This window comes from Dryobates pubescens, chromosome Z (assembly GCF_014839835.1).
Source record: "Dryobates pubescens isolate bDryPub1 chromosome Z, bDryPub1.pri, whole genome shotgun sequence".
Taxonomy (NCBI): Eukaryota; Metazoa; Chordata; class Aves; order Piciformes; family Picidae; genus Dryobates; species Dryobates pubescens.
This window is the reverse complement of record NC_071657.1, coordinates 29,718,624-29,741,622: the sequence shown is the minus strand read 5'-3', so window position 1 is coordinate 29,741,622 and position 22,999 is coordinate 29,718,624. Positions and strand designations below refer to the sequence as shown.

The following is a 22,999-nucleotide window of genomic DNA, read 5'->3' as shown; positions in this document are numbered from 1 at the left end:
TTCTCACCAACAGGGGAGGGCTGATGACCAATATCAGGCTCAGGGACAGCGTTGGCTGCAGTGACCGTGATGCACTACAAATTAAGATACTCAGGGCATCAAAGAGGAGAGTAGAATCATAGAATCAACAAGGTTGGAAAAGACCTCAAAGACCAACCTGTCACCCAAGACCTCATGCCTACTAGACCACGGCACCAAGTGCCACGTCCAATCCCCTCTTGAACACCTCCAGGGATGGTGACTACACCACCTCCCTTGGCAGCACATTCCAATGACAAATGACTCTCTGTGAAGAACTTTCTCCTCACCTCAAGCCTAAACTTCCCCTGGTGTACCTTGAGACTGTGTCTTGTTCTGGTGCTGGTTGTTTGGGTGAAGAGACCAATCCCCACTTGGCTACAACCTCCCTTCAGGTAGTTGTAGACAGCAATAAGGTCTCCCCTGAGCCTCCTCTTCTCCAGGCTAAACAATCCCAGCTCCCTCAGCCTCTCCTCATAGGGCTTGTGCTTGAGGCCTCTCCCCAGCCTCGTTGCCCTTCTCTGGACATGTTCAAGAGTCTCAATGTCCTTCCTAAACTGAGGGGCCCACAAATGGACACAGTACTCAAGGTGTGGCCTAACCAATGCAGAGTACAGGGGCACAATGACTTCCCTGCTCCTGCTGGCCACACTATTCTTGATGCAGGCTCTTCTGGGCCATCTGGGCATACTGCTGATTCATGTTCAGCCTACTGTCAATCAGTACCCCCAGGTCCCTTTCTGTTTGGCATCTCTCCAGCCACTCCAACTCCAGCCTGTAGCGCTGCATGGGGTTGTTGTGGCCAAAGTGCAGCACCTGGCACTTGGACTTGCTGAATGCCATAATATAGAATGGAATGGAATGGAATGGAATGGAATGGAATGGAATGGAATGGAATAGAATAGAATAGAATAGAATAGAATAGAATAGAATAGAATAGAATAGAATAGAATAGAATAGAATAGAATAGACTGGGTTGGAAGAGACCTTCAAGATCATCACGTCCAACCCATCAACCAATCCAACCCACCTAAACAACTAACCCATGGCACCAAGCACCCCATCAAGTCTCCTCCTGAAAACTTCCAATGACAGCAACTCCACCACCTCCCCAGGCAGCCCATTCCAATGGGCAATCACTCTCTCTGTATAGAACTTGTTCCTAACATCCAACCTAAACCTCCCCTGGCGCAGCCTGAGACTGTGTCCTCTGCCCATCTGTCCAGCCTGTCAAGATCCCTCTGCAGAGCCCCTCTACCCTCTAACAGATCAACACCTGCTCCCAACATTGTCTCATCAATGAGGGTGGTGAGACACTGGAACAGGTTGCCCAAAGAGGCGGTAGATGCCCCATCCCTGGAGATTTTCAAGGCCAGGCTGGATGTGGCTCTGGGCAGCCTGATCTAGCAGAAAGTGTCCCTGCCCATGGCATGGGTTTGGAACTAGATGATCCTTGAGGTCCCTTCTAGCCTTGACAATTCTGTGACATCATGATTATATGCAGAGGGTACACACAATGCACAGACACAAGTAAAACTTTGTACTAGAAGGGAACTGTGAGCAACTGGGAAAATACTAACTGGTTTTAGCATACAAATTATTGAAGCAGAGTTTATCATTCTTCTCCTCAGGTTTCAATATACGCACTTTTCCTAGACATTTATTCACAATTCCATAGCCTGTGTAGGATATATGATTTTCCTTTTACTAGCTAAATTTTATTTGATCTGTCCCTTGTCTTAACTTGCCCTTGTCTTAACTTGAACTTCATTGATGATCTGGATGAGGGCATTGAGTCCATCATCGGTAAATATGCAGATGACACCAAGCTGGGGGCAGGTGTTGATCTATTAGAGGGTAGGAGAGCTCTGCAGTAGGACCTTGACAGGCTGGACAGATGGGCAGAGTCCAACATGATGGCATTCAACAGTCCAAGTGCCAGGTGCTATGCTTTGGTCATAAAAACCCCATGCAGAGCTACAGGCTGGGGACAGAGTGGTTGGAGGGCAGCCAGGCAGAAAAGGACCTGGGGGTACTGATTGACAGTAGGCTGAACATGAGTGTGCCCAGGTGGCCAAGAAGGCAAATGGCATCCTGGCTTGCATCAGAAATAGTGTGGCCAGCAGAATCAGAGAGGTCATTGTGCCCCTGTACTCAGCACTGGTTAGGCCACACCTTGAGTCCTGTGTCCAGTTCTGGGCCCCTCAATTTAAGAAGGACATCGAGACTTTGAACGTGTCCAGAGAAGGGCACCAAGGCTGGTGAGAGGCCTTGAGCAGAAGCCCTATGAGGAGAGGCTGAGGGAGCTGGGATTGTTTAGCCTGGAGAAGAGGAGGCTCAGGGGAGACCTTATTGCTGTCTACAACTACTTGAAGGGAGGTCGTATCCAGGTGGGGATTGGTCTCTTCTCCCAGGCAACCAGCACCAGAACAAAAGGACACAGTCTCAAGCTGTGCCAGGGGAGGTTTAGGCTTGAGGTGAGAAGAAAGTTCTTCACAGAAGGAGTTGTTAGCCATTGGAATGTGCTGTCCAGGGAGGTGGTGGAGTCACCATCCCTGGAGTTGCTCAAAAAGTGATTGGACATGGCATTTGAAGCCATAGTTTAGTTAGTCATGAGGTGTTGGGTGATAAGTTGGATTTGAAGATCTCTCACGTCTTTTCCAACCTTATTGATTCTATGATTTTAGCTGTAGAAGGAGGAGAGGAAGGACAAAAGAAACCTTCACTATTTGTGCTGTTGTTAACTTTTCTATGCAATGTCCACTTGTAGTGTGAAGCTAATGTTCATGCTTTGTTTTAGTTTCCTTCACATCATTTTTTAACAATCCTTTTCAGGTAATCTACCTTATAGCAAAAAAAGTGATAGGGAACATTAATTGTCTTTTGCATTTTCTCAGAGAAGAACATAAATGTGGCCAAACTATAACTGAAATAAATTTAATCCACTCTGATGCTGACTGCAAATCACCAGTAACAGCTGTTTAGAGGGAAAAATATGTAGAAAAATGTGAAGATCCTGGCATTCCTTATTTAAGCTCTCCTGATTCATCCTTCAGGAATCAGGATATTAAGAACTTGAGAAATACAGATGAAGCTGTGGTTAGGTAGCAGTCAATGGCTTCTTTTCTCCATGAATAATAAGCCCCAAAGCAACTGGGAGAGGGAGCAGTTATGTATCCAACAGAAGAAACAATGCTTGATGCATGTCTGGCAGTCATTTTCTCACTCTTTATTATATATTCATCTCATGCTTTACACATAATATCCCTTTGATAAAGGTATTTGTGCTCATAGCAACATGTAGCATTGTTTATAGAACTCTTTAAAGGAACCCAGAAACTAGGAAGGAGGGGGAGAGGGGAAGGTTATTATGTGAATTTGACTGTCAAGTAGCACTTTACTTTCACAGAAAATAGCTATTTACAGCCTTGTCCTTATCATTGCTCACCAAATCCCCTTTGGGATCATGTCCTGCTTCATATATCCAGATAAACAGAAGTAAATTGAGTTGCTTGGAACCAAAACAAAAATGCTTAGTCCCATTTAACTGCTGCTAAGGCACATTATCACTAAAAATTGCAAGGAATGTGATTTAATCTGTTAAGAAAAGATTTTAAGATTGTGATAAAATACATTATAAGAAAAGAAAAAAAAAAGAAAAGGATGAAATACAGTTTGCTATCTTACTTCAAATGGGAGCTCTGTTAATTCCATATTTCCAGACAAATCCAATTTTTCCAGATTCTCACAATCCCCTAGTTCTGGAGGGACTGACTTCAAGTTATTGAAACTCACATTGAGTACTTTGAGGTTTCTTAAGCAGCCTGTGAGGAAAAGATAGCTAAAGTCAGCATACAAGAGAATGGGAAAACAATAAAAAGAAAGAAAAGAAAGAAAAGAAAAAAGAAAGAAACTAAAGAAAGAAAGAAAGAAAGAAAAAGAAAAGAAAGAAAGAAAGAAAGAAAGAAAGAAAGAAAGAAAGAAAGAAAGAAAGAAAGAAAGAAAAGAAAGAGAAAAGAAAGAAAAGAAAGAAAGAAAGAAGAACGAAAGAAAGAAAGGAAAGAAAGAAAAGAAAGAAAGAAAGAAAGAAAGAAAGAAAGAAAGAAAGAAAGAAAGAAAGAAAGAAAGAAAGAAAAGAAAGAAAGAAAGAAAGAAAAGAAAGAAAGAAAGAAAGAAAGAAAGAAAGAAAGACAGAAAGAAAGGAAAGAAAGAAAGAAAGGAAAGAAGGAAAGGAAGGAAGGAAGGAAGGAAAGAAGGAAGGAAGAAAGAAAGGAAGGAAAGAAAGGAAAGATAAGAGGAGGAAGGAAGAAAGTAAAAATGAAAACCATACTCAGTTTAGCCAAGGCAAAACTCTTTAATGTAATTATGTGACAATGATGTTTCCTGCATTGGTCACTAGCATTGCAGGAGGGAAACAGGGCAACAGTGCTGTACTGCACTCTCACATGCTTCTATCAATAAGCAATGACTTTGGTGAGATTTTGAAAGGAGAGAGCAAAGAGTTCTAAAGATCTGATTCTAGCAAGGATGAGATACCTATTGAAATCTCTTGAAACTAAAGAAGATGGCCTCTAGTTTTTAACTTGCCTGTTAATTGAAAAGCTTTAGTATTTTTTAGAGAACCTGTTCTTTGGGATTAATTACTCCTACTTTATATGCTGAAATGGGCCTTATCTTGTCCAGTCTGAACAACTCTTTCAGCCTTTCTTCAGAGGAGAGGTGTTCCAGCCCTCTAACCATTTCTCTGACCTCATCTGGATCTGCTCTAATAGGTCCTTGTCATCCTTCTACTGAGTACATCAGACCTGAACACAGTACTCCAAATCATGTCTCACCAGAGCAGAGTACCACAGTATCACCAAGGTTGGAAGAGACCTCAAAGATCATCAGGTCTAACCTGTCACCACAGACCTCATGGCTATACCATGGCACCAAGTGCCACGTCCAATCCCCTCTTGAACACCTCCAGGGATGGTGACTCCACCACCTCCCTGGGGCAGCCCATTCCAATCACAAATTACTCTCTCAGTGAAGAACTTTCTCCTCACCTCAAGACTAAACTTCCCCTGGTGCAGCTTGAGACTGTGTCCTCTGGTTCTGGTGTTGGTTGCTAAAGAGAAGAGACCAACACCTTCCTGGCTACAACCACCTTTCAGGTAGTTGTAGACAGCAAGAAGGTCACCCCTAAGCCTCCTCTTCTCCAGGCTAAACAATCCGAGCTCCCTCAGTGTGGCCATTTGACGCTGTGCCTTTAAGAAAGGGGCACACTGGCTAAATGTTTATAAACATATTTTGGTATTCTAAACGAATTTCATTGGTAGGATTGTGGGGTTGAGATTAGACCCAGGGGAGCTGGGAACTTTCTCTCAGTCTTCCTTCCTTCGCTGTCCCTTTTGGCTGGATCTGCTTCTGGGCTTCTTGCCAAGAGATAAGAACTAACTCACTCCCAGTAACAGGCCTGTCCGCTTCTTCCCCTGTCCTGCTAACCATCCTCGTCTCTTCTTCTACCTCTCGGGGGGAGAAGGGAGGTAGGGGGTGAAGGGGGGCACAGGGGGAAGTCCCCTCTGTGGGGGGTCTGGTTTCTAGTTGAGTTCATTTGCTGTATATTCCTGTATATATTGTAAAATACCTGTATTTGTTGTGTTACATATAATCTGTTTCCTTGTAAAATATAATCTCATTTCTCCGACTGGGTTTAGCCGTGGTCTCTTTCTCAGTGGGGGAGGGAAAGCAGAGCCTTTCCTTTCAAACCACCACACTCAGCCTCTCCTCATAGGGCTTCTGCTCAAGGCCTCTCCCCAGCCTTGTTGCCCTTCTCTGGACACGTTCAAGTGTCTCAATGTCCTTCTTAAACTGATGGGCCCAGAACTGGACACAGTACTCAAGGTGTGGCCTAACCAATGCAGAGTACAGGGGCACAATGACTTCCCTGCTCCTGCTGGCCGCACTATTTCCTAATGCAGGCCAGGATGCCATTGCCCTTCTTGGCCTCCTGGCCACACTGCTGGCTCATGTTTAGGCAGCTGTCAACCAGCACCCCCAGGTCCCTCTCTGTTTGGCAGCTCTCCAGCCACTCTGACCCCAGCCTGCAGGTCTGCATGGGGTTGCCGTGGCCAAAGTGCAGCACCCAGCACTTGGATTTGTTGAATGCCATCCCGTTGGACTCTGCCCATCTGTCCAGTCGGTCAAGGTCCCTCTGCAGAGCCCTTCTGCCCTCTAACAGATCAACATCCACTCCCAGCTTGGTGTCATCTGCAAATTTGCTGATGACTGTCTCAATCCCTTCATCCACATCATCAATGAAGATATTAAAGAGGATGGGGCCCAGCACAGATCCCTGGGGGACACTGCTGGTGACGGTCCGCCAGCTGGATGTGGCACCATTCACCACCACTCTCTGGGCTCGGCCCTCCAGCCAGTTCCTAACCCAACACAGAATGCTGCTGTCCAAGCCACGAGCTGACAGCTTAGCCAGCAGTTTGCTGTGGGGGACAGTGTCAAAGGCCTTGCTGAAGTCCAGGTAGACCACATCCACAGGCCTCCCCACATCCACCAGATGGGTCACCTGATCATAGAAAGAGATCAGGTTGGAGAGGCAGGACCTGCCCTTCCTAAATCCATGTTGGCTGGACCTGAGCCCTTGGCCATCCTTCAGGTCCACAGTTATTGCCACCAAGATAATCTGCTCGATAATTTTCCCCTGCACTGAGGTCAGGCTGACTGGCCTGCAGTTTCCAGGTTCCTCCATCCAACGCTTCTTGTGGATGAGGACCACATTGGCCAGTTTCCAGTCATCTGGGACCTCACTGTTGAGCCAGGACTGGAGGAAAATGATGAAGAGTGCCTTGGCCAGTTCATCTGCCAGCTCTCTTAGCACCCTAGGATGGATCCCATCCGGTCCCCTCTTGAGTACAAGAGGACAATCAGTTCCATTGATCTGCTGGCCACTGTTTTGATGTGACCCAGGCTGTTTCTGGGCCGAAAGTCCACACCAGCTCATATGTACCAGTACCCTTCAGTCCTTCCATGTGGGCTTTTTAAGTAGTCTGCCTTTCCCAACCTGTATTGATACCAGGGAATTGCCCCAGCCCAGGTGGAAGTTCTCAAACTTGGCTTGGATTTATTGACTTTAATGACATCCACATAGGTCCACTCCTCAGGTCTCTCAAGATCTCTCTGAATGGCATCCCTTTCCTCCAGTGTATCAACTGTACCACTCAGCTTGGTATTACGAGAAACACTCCCCTCTAATCATTGGTATTTCAGTGATAATTCCCTCTGACCAGTTACAGAATACATCATTCATGAGGAAAAGTAAAGTAACTTAAATGCATTTCAGCATTTAAAAACTGGGAGTGTCTTGTGTCAACAGGTTCTTAAAGCAGACCTATATATGGGCAAAACAAGGTAAAACATACACAAGATTTACTATTCTATATTTCATCTGTTATATCAGTCATCTATTTATAATCAGTTTTTAAAAGAATACGATATTTCCTGGTGTTTGAATGGCACTAGACCAAATGTCTCTGCAGGACATCTCAAGTGCTCAACACGGTGTCATTAACAGTGAGCTTACCCTTAAGGCACTAATGTTTAGTTAAACTCCGTCCAGAGCAAGTGTTTAATTACAGCTGCTCACCATTCACAATGTGTGGAAATCCTTGCCAGTGGCCAGATGGTGCTTTCACAGAAAAGGACAGAGAAGAAAAAAACAATTGAAAGTCCCATATTTTTTCCTCTGAGTTGCCTCTGAGGGAGAGGTGTGCAGTTTGATGACCAATACAAGCAGTCACAAAAACACACAGCATTTTAAGTAAACCCCAGAGTCTTCCTTAGACACAATAGTGTCTTCAAACAATGGCTGGAGCACTTGTATTTTTCTTATGGGTGGTAGACAATCCATATATGGTAAGATCTATATTATATTAATCTCTACATGTTGCAATAGAGAAAAATACAGAAGCTTCCACTCAGCCTTCTCCCAGTTTTAGTTCTGCCAGGAAAAGAGATACTTCAAAATTCAGCTGTCCTTTTAGAAAGGAAATCTTCTTTTTCCTATTCACTGAGAAGTGCTTTTTAGTTTAAATAGCAGGAGGGGAGGGAGGAAAGGGGGGTGGAAGTAAGACTGAAATGGGCATTATTTTGGCAGTACATTACTGTCACACAAGGGTCATTTGGGATAATGCAAAAGAGTAATAAAAGCAACAGAATGAAGTAAATGCATGAACAACCTTATTTGTGAAGAATCAGAGAATCACAAATTAATTCCTCATCCTCATCTCTAAACCTTCAGTGAAGGAGACCACATCCCATTGGAATGAAAAAGGAAATACTTATTAGCACTGAAGTGTTTGGTCTTTTCTTTCAGCAAAGGCATATTCTATTGACTCTGTCTGGGCTGGAGTTAATTTTCTCTATAGCAGCTTATATAGTGCTGTCTTGTATTGTGACCAAATATCCCTGAGGGAACAGGGCTGAGACACCAGACCTGAGCTGACCAAAAGAATATACTATAACATACAATGTGATGTTCACCACAAAATCTGGGTGCAAGGAAGAATGGAAGAAAGTAATCCAGTATAACTGTTGCTCATTGCTTGTGTTTTTCTGCACTTACCATGACTTATCAAACCGTTTTCAGCCTGCTGGACAAGTTTTCTCACTTTTGCCCTTCCAATTCTCTCCGCATCCTGCTGTGGAAGACTGAACAAGAAGCTGCCAGAGGCTGGCAAGCTGTATGAGTCTTAGCTGCCTGTGAGCATTAAACCACAACAGATCTATTTGTAACATTTCAGTCACTGGAATTTCTATCTCCCAGTTCCAGCAGTAGCTGCAGAACTAATACCGACAAAGCATCTAGTGTCACCAACATTGTAGCCATGCTCTTGTCTAACTCTACACTATGCATGCAGCATGGGCAACAAATGAGAAGTTGGAAGCTATCCTGCTACAGGAAGGCTATGAAAATTACAGAAACTTAGGGGGATGAATCTTATGACTGAAGTATGGCCATCGATAGCTACAAGCTATTCAGAAGGGACAGGACAGGAAGAAGGGGTGGAGGTGTTGCCCTCTATGTAAAGAAGGGCATAGAGAGAAAGGAGTTGTCACTAAAGAACAGACACAAGCAGGTTGCAAGCTTATGGGTAGACATTAGGAATCGAGACAGCAAAGGGAGCCTTGTGGTAGGAGTCCACTACAGGCTGCCTGACCAAGCAGAGCCTATTGATGAAGCCTTGTTACTCCTGCTCAAGAAGGGTCTTACCACAGCAATCACAGGCTGTTATCCTTCTGGGGGATTTTAAACACCCTGACATCTAATGGAAAAGCAACACAGCTGGCTGCCAGTAATCCAGAAGGCTCCTAGATGACAACTTCTTGACACAAGAAATGAATCCTCTACTTGAGGAGACATGTTGTTGGAGCTGTTGGTCACAAATGCAAGCAAAATCACCAGGGAGGTCAAAGTCAAAGGCAGCTTGGGCTGCAGTGGTCCTGCTCTAGTGCAGTTCACTGTCCTAAGGAATATGAAGCCCACATGAAGAACAGTTAGGACTCTAAGTTTTAAGAAAGCAAAATTCCAGCTCTTCAAGAAGTTAGTAAATAGGACCCCATGGGAAATGGCCCTCAGAGACAAGGGAGCCGAACAAAGCTGTGGATATTTAAGAATGCTCTTTATAGAGCACAAAAGATCTTAATCCCTGCATGTAAGAAATTCGGCAAAGAGGGCAAGAGACCACCATGGTTGAGCTGTGACCTGCTGGTCAAACTAAAGGACAAGATGGAGCTATACAGGATATGGAAGAAGGGACAGGCATTCTGAGAAGAGTACAGGGACAATGCCTGGCTGTGTAGGGATGAGGTCAGGAAGGCCAAGGCACAGCTGGAACCAAACTTGGCAAGGGATGTAAAGAAAAACAAGAAAGGTTTCTACAGGTACATTAACAGGTACACACCACAGGGTGTGTGATCAACTGAGAAACCTGAAGATATATAAGTCCATGGGACCTGATGAAATACATCCCAGAGTCCTGAAGGAACTAGTTGACGTAGTTTCCAAGCCACTCTCCATGGCCTGGCAGTCAGGTGAAGTCCCTCCAGACTGAAAGAAAGGAAACATTACAGCCATTTTAGAAAAGGGTAGAAAGGACAGCCCTGGGAACTACTGACTTGTCAGCCTCACCTCCATGCCTGGGAAGATCATGGAACAGATCCTCCTAGATGCCATGCTGAGGCACATGGAAGACAGGGAGATAATTTAGGACAGCCAGCATGGCTTTACTAGGGGAAGGTCCTACCTGACTAACCTTGTGGCCTTCTATGAGAGTGAATATGTCAGTAGATAAGGGACGACCTATGGATGTGATCTATCTGGACTTCTGTAAGGCCTTTGACATAGTCCCCCACAACATCCTGCTCACCAAATTGGAGCGATACAGATTTGATAGTGGACTGTTCAGGTGGATAAGGAATTGGCTTCGATGGTCCTGTACCTAGACCAGTCAGCCTCATCTCCATCCCTGGAAAGGTGATGGAGCAACTTATCCTTGGCACTGTCTCTAGAAATATCAAGGATAAGGTATTCAGAGGAGTCAATATGGTTTTACCAAGGGGGAGTCATGTTTAATCAAGCATTTTATGAGGACATAACCAGTTGGATGGATGATGGTAGAGCAGTGGATGTGTTTTATCTTGATCTAAGGAAAGCATTTGATAACATCTCCCACAGCATCCTTGCAGGTAAACTGAGAAAATGTATCTAGCAGAGTCCCACAGGGGTCAGTACTGGGGTCAGCATTACTCAAAACATTCATCAACAATCTGGGTGAAGGAACAGTGTCAAGTTTGTCAGCAAGTTTGCTGACAGCACAAACCTGGGAGGAGTGGATGACACACCTGAAGGCTGTGCTGCTACTGAACAAGACCAGAAAAGGCTGGAGAGTTGGGTGAGGAGCAATTTAATGAAATCCAACAAGGGCAAATGTAGAGTCTTGCATATGGGAAAGAACAACCACATACCAGTACCAGTATAGGCTGGTGACTGATCTGTTGGACAGCATCATAGGAGAAAGGGAACTGGGGGTCATGGTGGACAACAAGGTGACCACAAGCCAGCAATGTGCTCTTGTGAACAAGAATGCCAATAGCATCCTGGGGTGTATTAGAAGAGGTGTGGCTAGTAGCGAGAGTGGCTAATAGGGTGAGAGATGTTCTCCTCCCCATCTACTCTGGCATGAGGCTACATCTAGAATATTGTGGCCAGTTCTGGTCACCTCAGCTCAAGAAAATCAGGGAACTGCTTGAAAAAGTCCAGTGCAGAGTCCCAGAGATGGTTAAGGGAGTGGGTCATCTCCCTTATGAGGAAAGGCTGAGGGAGCTAGATCTCTTTAGCTTGGAGGACACTGATAGGTGACCTTACTCATATTTATAAATACGTGAAGGATGAGTGTCAGGAGGATGAAGATAGGCTCTTAGTGCTGTCCACGGATAGGACAAGGGGCAACAGCTGCAAACTGGTGGTTCCATGTAAACATAAGGAAAAACTTTTTCACTGTAAGAGTGGCAACCCTGGAACAGGCTCCCTAGGGAGGTTATGGAGTCTCCTTCACTGGAGACATTCAAAATCCACCAAGATGCATTCCTGTGTGACCAACTCTAAGCGACTCTGCTCTGCCAGTGGGTTTGGACTAGCTGATCTTTCAGGGCCTCCCAAACCCTAATATTCTGTGATTTTGTGATTCTGAGGTTGGTGGCAAGGTTGTATGAACAGCATTGAGACAGCATTAGAAGTCAGATAAAGTGAAAATCTCTTCACTGCTGCATGAATGTAGAGTAGAATTTGACTTCTATACCTGCTACCTATACATTCAAACAACACTCAAGCATAATTTCTCAGTTAACAGTACTAATAATAAAATCATTCCTTCTACAAACTGTTCTTAATGACATTGAAGTTTTAGTTTTATTTAAAAATGTAAAATAGGGAGTTAAACAGCTAACATCTCTGTATTTTCCAGTAAAAAGCAGTAAAAGTGGTAATGAAATCCACAGTTTCCCTGGCAGTCTCACAATTAAGAATATTTTATTTTTAAGTGGGAGATGCAATGCCATAGCTGATGCCTAAGACAGTTTCTATTCCCAGTTTAAATTTTTAACTCGTTATTTAAAAAATTAAACTAATAATTAAGTCCTATCATTTCTGGTGCACAATGTAGCATATTAATAATGATAATGCAACTTCACCATTTCAACAAGCCTATATTAGTGCCCCTTACAAGGCTAGGAGGTTACAGAGAGCTTTTATCATCTAAGAATCTTATTCAATGCAAATGCAGATTCAGTTGTATACACTAGAGTAAAAGACAAAGCAATTTTTTTTTGCATTGATCTACAATGATCTAATATCATATTCTTATGGGTCAAGACAAATAATCTCTTATTTACAGTTTGCTCAGCTAGTGATATTGGTTTTGATTTCTCTGAGAGGAGATACTGATGTTCAAGCTCACAAGTAACATTTATTTATTGGTTTTATTTCTGCTCAAAACATTCACATAAAGGAGGGATGAAGACTTCCTGAACTCCTTTTGCATAAAAGAGCTGGGAAACTGCTTTTTACCACTAGGTTCTATAAAAGCTGTAGTGCAATAACAGATTGACCATGAGATAGTAATATTTCACTCTTCAACCATTCTTCTTTGCCAGGAAATTCAACAAGGGCAAGTGTAGAGTCTTGCACCTAGGAAAGAACAACCCCATGTATAAGTATAGGTTGGGGACTAACCTGTTGGAGAATAGTGAAGGGGGAAAGTACCTGAGGGTCCTAGTGGATGGAAGGGTGACCATGAGCCAGCAGTATGCTCTTGTGGCCAAAAAAGCCGAAGCCATCCTGGGGTGTATTAGAAGGGATGTGGTTACTGGGTCAAGAGAGGTCCTCCTCCCCCTCTACTCTGCCCTGTTGAGGCCACATCCAGAATATTGTGTCCAGTTCTGGGCCCCTCAGTTCAAGAAGGGCAGAGAGCTGCTTGAGAGAGTCCAGTGCAGAGACATAAAAATGATTAAGGGAGTGGAACATCTCCTTTATGAGGAGAGACTGAGGGAGATGGGTCTCTTTAGCTTGAAGGAGACTAAGAAGTGACCGCATGAATGTTTATAAATATGTAAAGGGTGAGTGCCAAGAGAATGGAGTCAGCTATTAGTGATGCCCAGTGACAGGACAAGGGACAATGGGTGGAAGCTGATACATAAGAAGTTCCATGGAAACATGAGGGAAATTTTTTTCACTGTGAGAGTGATGGAACACTGAAACAGGCTGCCCAGAGAGGTTGTGGAGTCTCCTTCTCTGGAGACACTCAAAACCTGCCTGGATGCATTCCAGAGTGATCTGGTATAGATGATCCTGCTCTACCAGGGAGCTGGACTGGATGATATTTTGAGGTCCCTCCCAACCCCCAACATTCTGTGATTCTGTGATTTGGCTAATAACAATTGTGCTGTTTCACAAATTAGTATGACAAAGTCAATAGAGAGGAACTTTTTTGTAAAAATAATTCATGTAATGAGTAGTTTCCATGGTATTGTTTGCAGCTTAAGCTCAGTACTCAATGGCACTATTAGAAATACTTCCAAGAAGTTCAGCTTACTACCAATGTATTGATCTTTGCAAGATCCAGTGATGTTGCAATTCATAAAAGCAGTATTTTTATTTTTTTTTTGACAGTTTAGTACAATATTCCCTCTTTCGATAGCTGAACAAGATTAATAAAAGGCTTATTTCCCTTCTTGCTGGTCCAGCAAGAAGTACAGTTTTGTACTTTGGCAATGCATTAACCAACAGTTAAATTTTGAGGCCCTTAACAGCTGTTCAATATGAGCTAGCCATCACTGCAGCAGCTAGCTTTAAAGCATCTGGCATCCTACTAAAAACAGTCAGCTTGCACTAGATATGTGTAATACTTCCTCTTCAAATGGTGAACATACACAACATTTTGCTCAGTTGTATACAAGACTGAGCTGTTGAACTCGTAACATTCAGCATTGAATAAATTGCAATGATAAGAGATGAGCTGGCAGAATAAGACTGCAAAATAAACTGAGAATATGTTTCTTCTTGGAAATTCATGCATAAGCACACTGGGATTCTTATTAATAGGAAAAGCTATTTCAGGTACCTAGAGTCATTTAAACCTGTATTATTTCTAGTTGTGCTGACTGAGTTCTAGGAAATTGGATTAATGGTATGCAGAAATGAAATGTTATACTGTGAGGTACACAATATAAAAATCTCTGAGACTTCTTATTCAAATATGTATCCAAATAAAATTATTATTCCTCTTAAATATTTGGCATATCAAAAATATGGGAGAATATAATAAGGTACAAGGATTTAAATTTTTTAACAACTCCTTGAAATACTTCATTAATAATTTGTGGGACAAAAAAGTCCTGATAATGGCCTCACTAACCCATTGTAACACAAAAGCTTTGAGATCACATGAAAAAGCAGTGCACTACTTCCTATGGGAACACATTAACATATTCTATTGGATATTTTATTTATAGCAATAACTGATATACTGGCTCCAACTGATATAGAATTACTGCACTGCAGCCATGCAGTCAGAGCCAGAACTCTAAACTCATGGTGAACTCATTGCCAAAGAAAACCTCTCAGCTATACCTCTGTTAATGTTTTTGACTTGTTTTTCCTGGAAGAACTAACCTGACAGCTTTGAGACAGACAACTCCATTTTGCAGTTTTCTCCATTTTTGTTTACTGGCTTCCTATGAAAATGTCTGCTATTCCACAAAAGAATCAAATCAAAAGTATTCACATCTGTCTTTTGATCCAGATTTGATCTGTTCAAGTGCATATGTCATTATAGTTGAGTGTGATTTAAAATATCTAAGAATGCCTTCAAGTCTTTTTTTCTGTTTCATAGCAGAGCATTTCCTTCCAAATGAAGTAAAACAGAAACATGAATTTCAGTTTCTGCAGATATTTTAATTCAGACTACTTCAGTAATACTGGTTTTCACTGAAAATATTCTTATGATCTCCTGTTCTCTCACTCCTTTACAGCCCTGTTGTAAGGGGCTGTAAGTAGTCAAAAGTAGTCCAAATATGGCTCCCTAGTTTAGCTTCAGCTGGATGGTTTCTTAGTCTAAACTTGGCTTCATTTGCTCTGAAGTTTAAAGACTCAACAGCATGCATGTCACTGCCAACTTCAACCATCTGTCGCTACTCTCAAGTACTTTTAAGCAGTGATAGTTTGTCTGCTTGATGGTGTTTTCTGAACAAAACACAAAAAGATTAATGCTTATCACTTAACTTTTACAGAGACCCCACCTTCTTATTTAGCACTGAGACCTCACTCCTTGCTTAGATAGAGCTCCCAAACCAAACCCACATTGATTATTTTTCACCTGTTAATTTAGTAGCCAGATGATTACAGCATGGAAGTTTCATTTTGAAACAACATCCAAAAGCTTCTCTGTCGTGGTTGGGGAGATCAATTCCCCCACCACAAGCAAAAATATTGACTCAGACAAACGGATTACAAAAAAAAAAAAAGTGGTGGAAAGTTTAAATGGAAAGCGGTGAGTGTGTACAGAGAGCCAGAAGCACAGTGACAAAAGAAATCCCAAAGCAGACCCAGAAACATCCCATCCTCACCTGGGGGTACACCCAAAACCCCCCCAGGGCTCTTTCTCCACCTCCCCCAACCCAGCCTTGGGCCTGGGCAGGCCCAAGGGAGGCAACTCACGCCATTTTACCTAGGCAGCAGCGGGGGGCAAAAGAGAAAGTAGGGACCCCACGTAGATGTTTTATAGAGGAGCAGAGAATTATGGGTGAAATACCTGCTTTGCTGTGACCACCCAGTGGGCTGCACCCTTTTGGGACCTCCCAGGTGTGGTCTGTGCAGTGGCATCTGGGCCAGCACCCACCCTAAAACACCACATTCACAATATCCAAGATGTTTCTTAATAATGTCATATTAAATTAATGAATGTTTCCAATACATATTAGTGACCATATCTGTATGCATATACAGTAATGAAATAAAAGCATACCAATTTGCAAGCATGTCACCTTACATGTCAACAACAAGAGCATTATACAAACTGAGATAAAAACTTGTCTATAATTTATGCCATAACAAGGGCAGCTCTACTGCATTACTAATAGGTGATTTGTCAACAAATGACGCTCACTAAGACTGAAAATCATTAGGCAGGTTTGGCAAAATGTACTGAACATTTCAGTTACACAATTCTGGAGTAGTTTTTTTGCTATTTCTTTTTAAACTACATTGGCAAATCTGTGTCTTTGCCTGAATAAGCTAGAATTACCACTGTGAGGTAGAATTATTGTATAAATAGCATCTATGGCTAACCAAATTTGATAATTTGGTTACACAGAGTCTCAAAAGGAAAGGTTCTAATCCAGGTACCTCCAGATAAGTGTTTAGCACAGTCGTGCCTTCTTTCACTTCTTCTTTCACTTAATGAATCTTGAGAAGAAAAAAAAAAAGAAGAAGAAAAAAAACTAACAAAAAAATATTCTGAACATGAGTTCACTGTGAGGAGGAAGATGGTGAGACTTATAGCATTGTCTGAGGCAGGACCCACACCAAACAGCTTTCTAATATTCACTGACCCATCCAGTAAAAGCAAATAAATGGGGAAAATATGAAAGCTGGTAATGAGAAAAAAAGAAAAAAAATCACGTTATTTTTTCTCAGCTGAAAGAATGGTGCTTGCCACTAGAAGCACTCAAAATGTTTTTCCTTGTTTCCCAAGAAAGGATTGATTGTGCTAGAAAGATTTGGGTTTGTGCCTTTATTCTGTAAAGAGAACTTATCAGTATTCATAATCACTTCTTCTTGGGAATAATTTTCATTAACTATGAACAGTATTACAGGAAGGAAGAAAAAACTTTCTTAGCCTTTACCTCCCTCAGTTGCTAAGCAGGGACTCCTTAAAACCTCATGCTTAATGGTTTAGGGTAACCTCTGGAAGGGAACTATGTCCTTTCCCCTTTCTCTCACACCACCTGGGAGAAGGTTTCTCCATTAAACTCACTGACCCATCTGAGTGCTGCCAAAACACTTTCTGGGTTTTTTTTTTATGTCCATTATCTCCTTCTTGGGCCTTGTTTATAATTCGTTAATGTATTTCGTCACCAGGTTTGAACTGTAAAATATTTCTTGATGTCCCCGGAAAATTTTCTCTGTAAACCGTAATGTTAGTAAATAAATCAAAAGCATTAGTTTTATTCTAGTAACAGACTAGAAAAATTATAAGAAAGGGCAGAAAAGTCTAGCACTGATTTCTGTGTTTCAGGATGCTCACTGTCTTCCTCTTTTTATTAGTTAAATCTTTAGTAACTGTGGAGGTGGAGGCTCTGACAATATATAAGAGAATACCAGTCATGGGGAAGCTTAAGCCTTATGTATTTTAAAGCAAAAGCGGATGTATTAGTACACCTGGGTACAAAGACTCCAATACATAGGCCCCATAGTGGGCCCAGTTTTCTTCAGCTCTCAGAGTTTTTTTACAAAGGCAAAGTTCTGCCTTGCAAGAGCAGTAAATCCCTCTCAAAGCATTACAATCTTTCAGACCATATTTTTCCAGTGTAAGATCAAAAAAACACTGAACTGACATTCTTGTTTTTTATGTAGCTTAAAATAGCAAATGCTGAAGTATATAAGAATTAAGGATTTGCCTCTGTGAAAAAGACAATGTCATGATGGATAAACCCACTTTACTAAGTATATGACTTTTACTAAAAATTTCTGAACTCATAATAAAATTCAAAAGATGAGTTTTCAGCAACCTTGTATTTTTTTATTCCTTTCTACATAAACTTATGTTTTATTAAAATGTAAACTTATGTTTTGATTCACCTTGTGTGAGGTTTACAATTTTTCTTAAGCTGTAGGGAACACAAATCACTGTCCATTCCCAGGAATAACTGTACATCTACATATATATAGCTGTCTTATAGCCAGATAACAAAAATATGTTCATTTTTACCCCAGGTTTGAGCTGTACTACATACATGGTATTGCATACAATTCAGCAAGTATGATTACAGGCAGAGAGCAGTGAAAATTTAGAGGTGACTGTTCACTGGAAACAAACAAGACAACTCTTAGTAAATGAGTAAGTATATCCACAGATGCTCATTTCCCTACAACACAGTTAAACGACATAAGAATCTTGAACCAACTTACCAATTTCCACTGGGAGATGGTTGATTTGATTTTTTGACAATTCTAGTACTCTCAGATCTTGAAATAATGCAATGTAGGCTGGAATGGTTTGTATCAATGTATTGTACACGTGCCATTCTTTTAGGTAGATTTTTTCTTTAAGAGAATCTGGGAATTCCTGTAAATTAAATAAGTAAATAGCAATCATGGAATTCTTATTTTGTTCTATCATGTTTCTAAATAGAGGGTAGGGGAATTTCACAGCCCAATTACAACACTTTCTTAATTATTTTAACATAGAACAGCAGTTTGCCAAACCCTCACAGGACCTGTTTACTTTTGAAGAGCATTGCAGCTGTTTGTCACCATATATTCATTTTTAACTGCTAAGGTAATCATTTTGCTCTAAATCTGACACCTGTATGAAGCTCTCAACCTTTTTGGTGTCTCCTATATTGTTTCTTTTTCCCAGATGGAGTGCTTTAATGCACACACTACAATGTAGTAAAATGCAACAGAGAACAAAAGAGTGATTATATGGAGAATACCTAAATGGCTTTGTTACAAAAAAAAAAAAAAAAAAAAAGAAAAAAGGACTGCTTTCTTGCTACCTGCCAATGATTTAAAAGATTGTTGCCAAGATGCATGGGGTAGTTTTAGGCTATGCCTTTACATTTTTTCACAGATCTTGAACAGAAAGTAGTAAAATGTAAATAAATCACTATTGGGTGTAAAAAGGAAAATAATGATAGTTCTAAACAATCCCATTGGAGAATATCTACCACAAGAATTGGTTTGGTAAATAATTTCTCTCTATTCTAACCTCTTTCTGCTTCTGCTGGCTTCTGCTTGACCTTGGCTGCATTGTTTTAGCCAAGTTCTAACGTCTCTCTGCTTCTTTCTCTTGTCTCTTTTTGTGCACAGGGGGCTAAGGGGGAGGCATTGGAGGATGTTAGTAGCAGCTCCCCTGGTCTTTGACCAGGGGAGCCCTTGTGCTGTTCATTAGTCGTAAATATTGTAAGTACTGTATATTTTGTACATATTCATTGCATTTCATTGTAGATTGTAGTTTTGCTTGTAAATACAGCTTTCGTTTGCGTCCAACAGAGGTGGTGTGGCAAATTTAATGGGGGGGCAGGGAAGGGAGGGAGGGTTTTCAACCCACCACAATGCAACACAGAGGAACAGAAACATTTCAGGTAGGATACACACATATCCTCTAAAGAGGGCATTTTTTATTTATTTATTTCAAATGAGTGACTTAACTTCCTAAGTTACTTCATTAATGTTTAAATATTGTTACTGAATTTCCCTAGGAAGACTATAAATACTCAATTTTTAAATCAGTCCACAACTGCAATTAATTCTTGCTTTAGTAATGCAGAATCCTTTTCTGTAAGAATTCTGATGTTGTTCCCAACACACAGAAAATCAATTTCCTTCTAAGTAATATTCAGACTATTCTATTAGTCCAAAATCTCTAATATATATTTGTAAAAGTAATTGAAACTACAAGTTTTGTAGCCTTTGATTCTTAGCAAATTGTTTCAGTTAATTGGTACTCAATTCAGATTTACACATCTTTGTTTAAATTATGCTGTCAAATTCCTTGAACTTGAAAGAGGCAAAAATCAATTCATAGATTTGAAGATCAGATCATTTAAACTCCAGTTTCTAAAGCAGCACATAATACAGCAGTCATAAGGTACCATTTTATATCACTGTGCCATGGTGATGTTTGGAATAAACTTGTATGAGGTGCTGTCCCTAACTTTGCTCCATAAAAAGAGACATAAGAGTTTCAGATATTAATTCCCTTGTAATTTCCAAATTCATGAAGAATACAACACAGTAGGAATAACTCTTTTTCCCTACTGAGGACATTGTCCACTTTTTTTCTCTTCCACAATTCATCAACAAGAGTGATGCATTTCAACTGTTTTATATTAATTCTGAACTTTTGAACTAGAAGCAGTGCTACTTAACTCTTACCTAAATTAAAACATCTACTCCTAATTAAAGATATACCGGAATATAGCTGTTCTTTGTTTGCTGTTTCTGCCTCCAAATTCAGCTCTTTTCAAATTTACACATGCAGAAGCTTAGCCTTTATATATAGTTCTGCCTTGCCACCTGCCCTTCCATATTTGCTATGGATTGTTTAATTTCCCGTTTCATTTTCCCACTAGGTGTACATTGCTTTGTGATCTATCTTCTATATTTGTCAGTTTATGGCAGTTAGAAAACAAAATGCCTGAAATGCCTTAGGGCTGGTAATGAGAAATATCTTCAGCTTTCTGGAGTGGGCTTTCACTCCTCCAACTTAATCACTGTACATTTTTCTGCAGCAAAATAGAAGAACAAATACCAACTGCAAATTTGATTAGTACCATGTTTCCCACCTGTACAAAATTGGAAATGATACACATAGGGATATCATTTAGCTGAAGTGTCAGAGATGTCATTGTACAGAAGAAACCAGATACAGAATAGTCATATTGGAGGGAAAAAGATGTCTGGGTAACAGATATCATTTGCCACTCTCTTACTCCATGCCCTACTCTGTCTTTGGCTTTGTGCTAATGTATGAGCATTTTACACCTTGCCAAAACTGACCACCTCCAGCTCTGTATTGGCAGATACAGCACAGAGCAAGGGAAACACTTGCACCTGTGAAACAAATGTCCTTGCTTTTTTCTCAGACTGAAGCAAGTGTCCTGTGAACTTCTGGTTAGGTTGAAAACAGTGCAACACATAAGGCACTGTCTTGGATTATGATCAAATTCCTTCATGATTTTTAGAAAAAAAAATTGAGGTTAAATATTCTTTCTTTTTTTTTTTTTTTATAAAAAATATCTTTCCTTCTGTATTAATGGTACTTAATCCATCAGGATATGCTTGTTCAGTAAGTGAAATAAATTCAGACATGACTTCAAAAGAATGGAAGTTTCTATTCTTCCATCAGTTATTCTGATTTACATTTCTTTGTTGAGATCATTTATTTATGTCTTATATTTACAATTTGTAAATGTAGGCTTTCTTTTCTGTAATGTGTTGGTTTAGAATTCTCTGTCAAACAATACATTAAATTGTGTAACTAAAACATAAATTAGCGTGATATTTTTCTTCATTTAAAAAAAAAAAAAAAAAAGAAAGAAAAAGAAAAAAGGTTTGGGAAGTGAAATTTGCACAAGCTTTACATTTGCTTTACTCCCTCATTCCCTCGTGTACTTTCGTAATCTTCTGCTGACACACAAAAGCTGGCAGCCTGCTGATAAACTGCTCCATGAAGACTGATGCTTGGAGTATATCCAGTCTTTTGCAGCAGAACAATACCTCAAACTTCATTGATTTTTGGGAGAGGAAGAAAAAGAAGTGTTAGAAGGAAATAAATAGTAAACATACAGCCATTGCTCATTACACCATTTCTAATTAGGAATTTAGCTGCTAGACATGAGCCTGAACTAAAGCTGATAAAAGCTGTGAGAAGGTTCAATTCTATTTCTTTTTTAGCTTTGTAGTTTTCTTGGAGCCAAATCTCCTTCATCTTTGAGAAAGTTTGGACATAGTTCCAAAACCAGCGTGACTCAGAACCACCTGCATTACCTGGCTGGGCCACAAATTTTATGATTTTTCTAGGAAAATTAATCTCTGAAATTTCAATAAGCAGCAGTACATTCAATACAGCAATTCTGCTTGACCCCTTATGGCAAATAAATACCTCATTGTCACTAGCATGTGGAAATAACAAATGGAAATTCTCTGCTCTCTGTGAAAATACAAGGAGCAATTGATGATAAAGCTGGAAGAATGCATAAAAATACAGTAATTAATTTACTTTTTTTCCTGTGGAAAAAAATTATATGCAAGAAGGGCATGATTTTCAAGTAAAAAAATTTACCATCACTCTTTCATTTAGTTATTGTGCTTATATGGCATTAAAGTCATTTGCAGTAAGTATACATCCAAATCCTCTGCTCGGGTAAAGCAGCACAGCCAAGCACAGTCCTGCCCTGTATTGAAGTGAACATCATCACCTTTCCTTTGCCAATGCTGGTATCACAAATTCAAACATTTAGTCTTCTTACATTTTCTGAAAATCATTTTATACTCACAGATCCACTAGAGAATAAACAATCGTTAGGAGCAGAAAGTAAACACTAAGGGTGGAAAACAGAATTAAAGTGAATTTATTGGAAAATTCCTATGAATATTCATTGCATTATTTTGCTACAATTTTGACTCTGCTCTAATAGCAGTGCTATTTCTCTGAAGAACTAATTTAATTTAGAAGATACATGTTTAGATATACAAAGGATCTCAATTAAGTGTTTCATCAACTCTCCATCATTTTCTCCTAGGCAACTGATTCAAACACACAATTCAAGACTCTGAAGTCCTTGAATAGCTTGAATGGTGGGTTTGCTTGGAAAAATCTCAGAGAGTTACAAAGTTTTTCTGAAAAAATACCTTGGGAACCAAAGATTGCTTGTGGTAAAGTATCCCATTCTTGTCCTGTGGAGTCCCAAGGGTTTTGCAAGTGCAAGAGGATTTAGGACACTCACTGCCAAGGCAATACAACTGGGTTTGCATATTTTTTAGAAAAGAAAAGCCTGTCTGATTTAATTCATAACATTGGATTATGAGACTAGCCTCTCGTTAGACCTTTTCTTTCCTAAATGCAAATGCCAATTCATTACTATTCACAGCTGGTAGAAATGCACCACACAAGGACTTAAACATTTGAGTCATAAATATTTG

General features: G+C 40.7%; 1 protein-coding gene across 1 annotated transcript in view; it reads right to left on the bottom strand.

The window, feature by feature from the left end:
• Window positions 1-22,999, bottom strand: part of LRRC2 (leucine rich repeat containing 2) — a 65,377-nt gene that overhangs the window by 23,025 nt on the left and 19,353 nt on the right. Inside the window, exons 3-4 of the mRNA XM_054177754.1 lie at window positions 18,260-18,416; window positions 3,706-3,842 (exon numbers count right to left, since the gene is read on the bottom strand). Coding sequence (XP_054033729.1) covers window positions 3,706-3,842; window positions 18,260-18,416 — 294 coding nt within the window. The remainder of the gene's footprint in view (window positions 1-3,705; window positions 3,843-18,259; window positions 18,417-22,999) is intronic.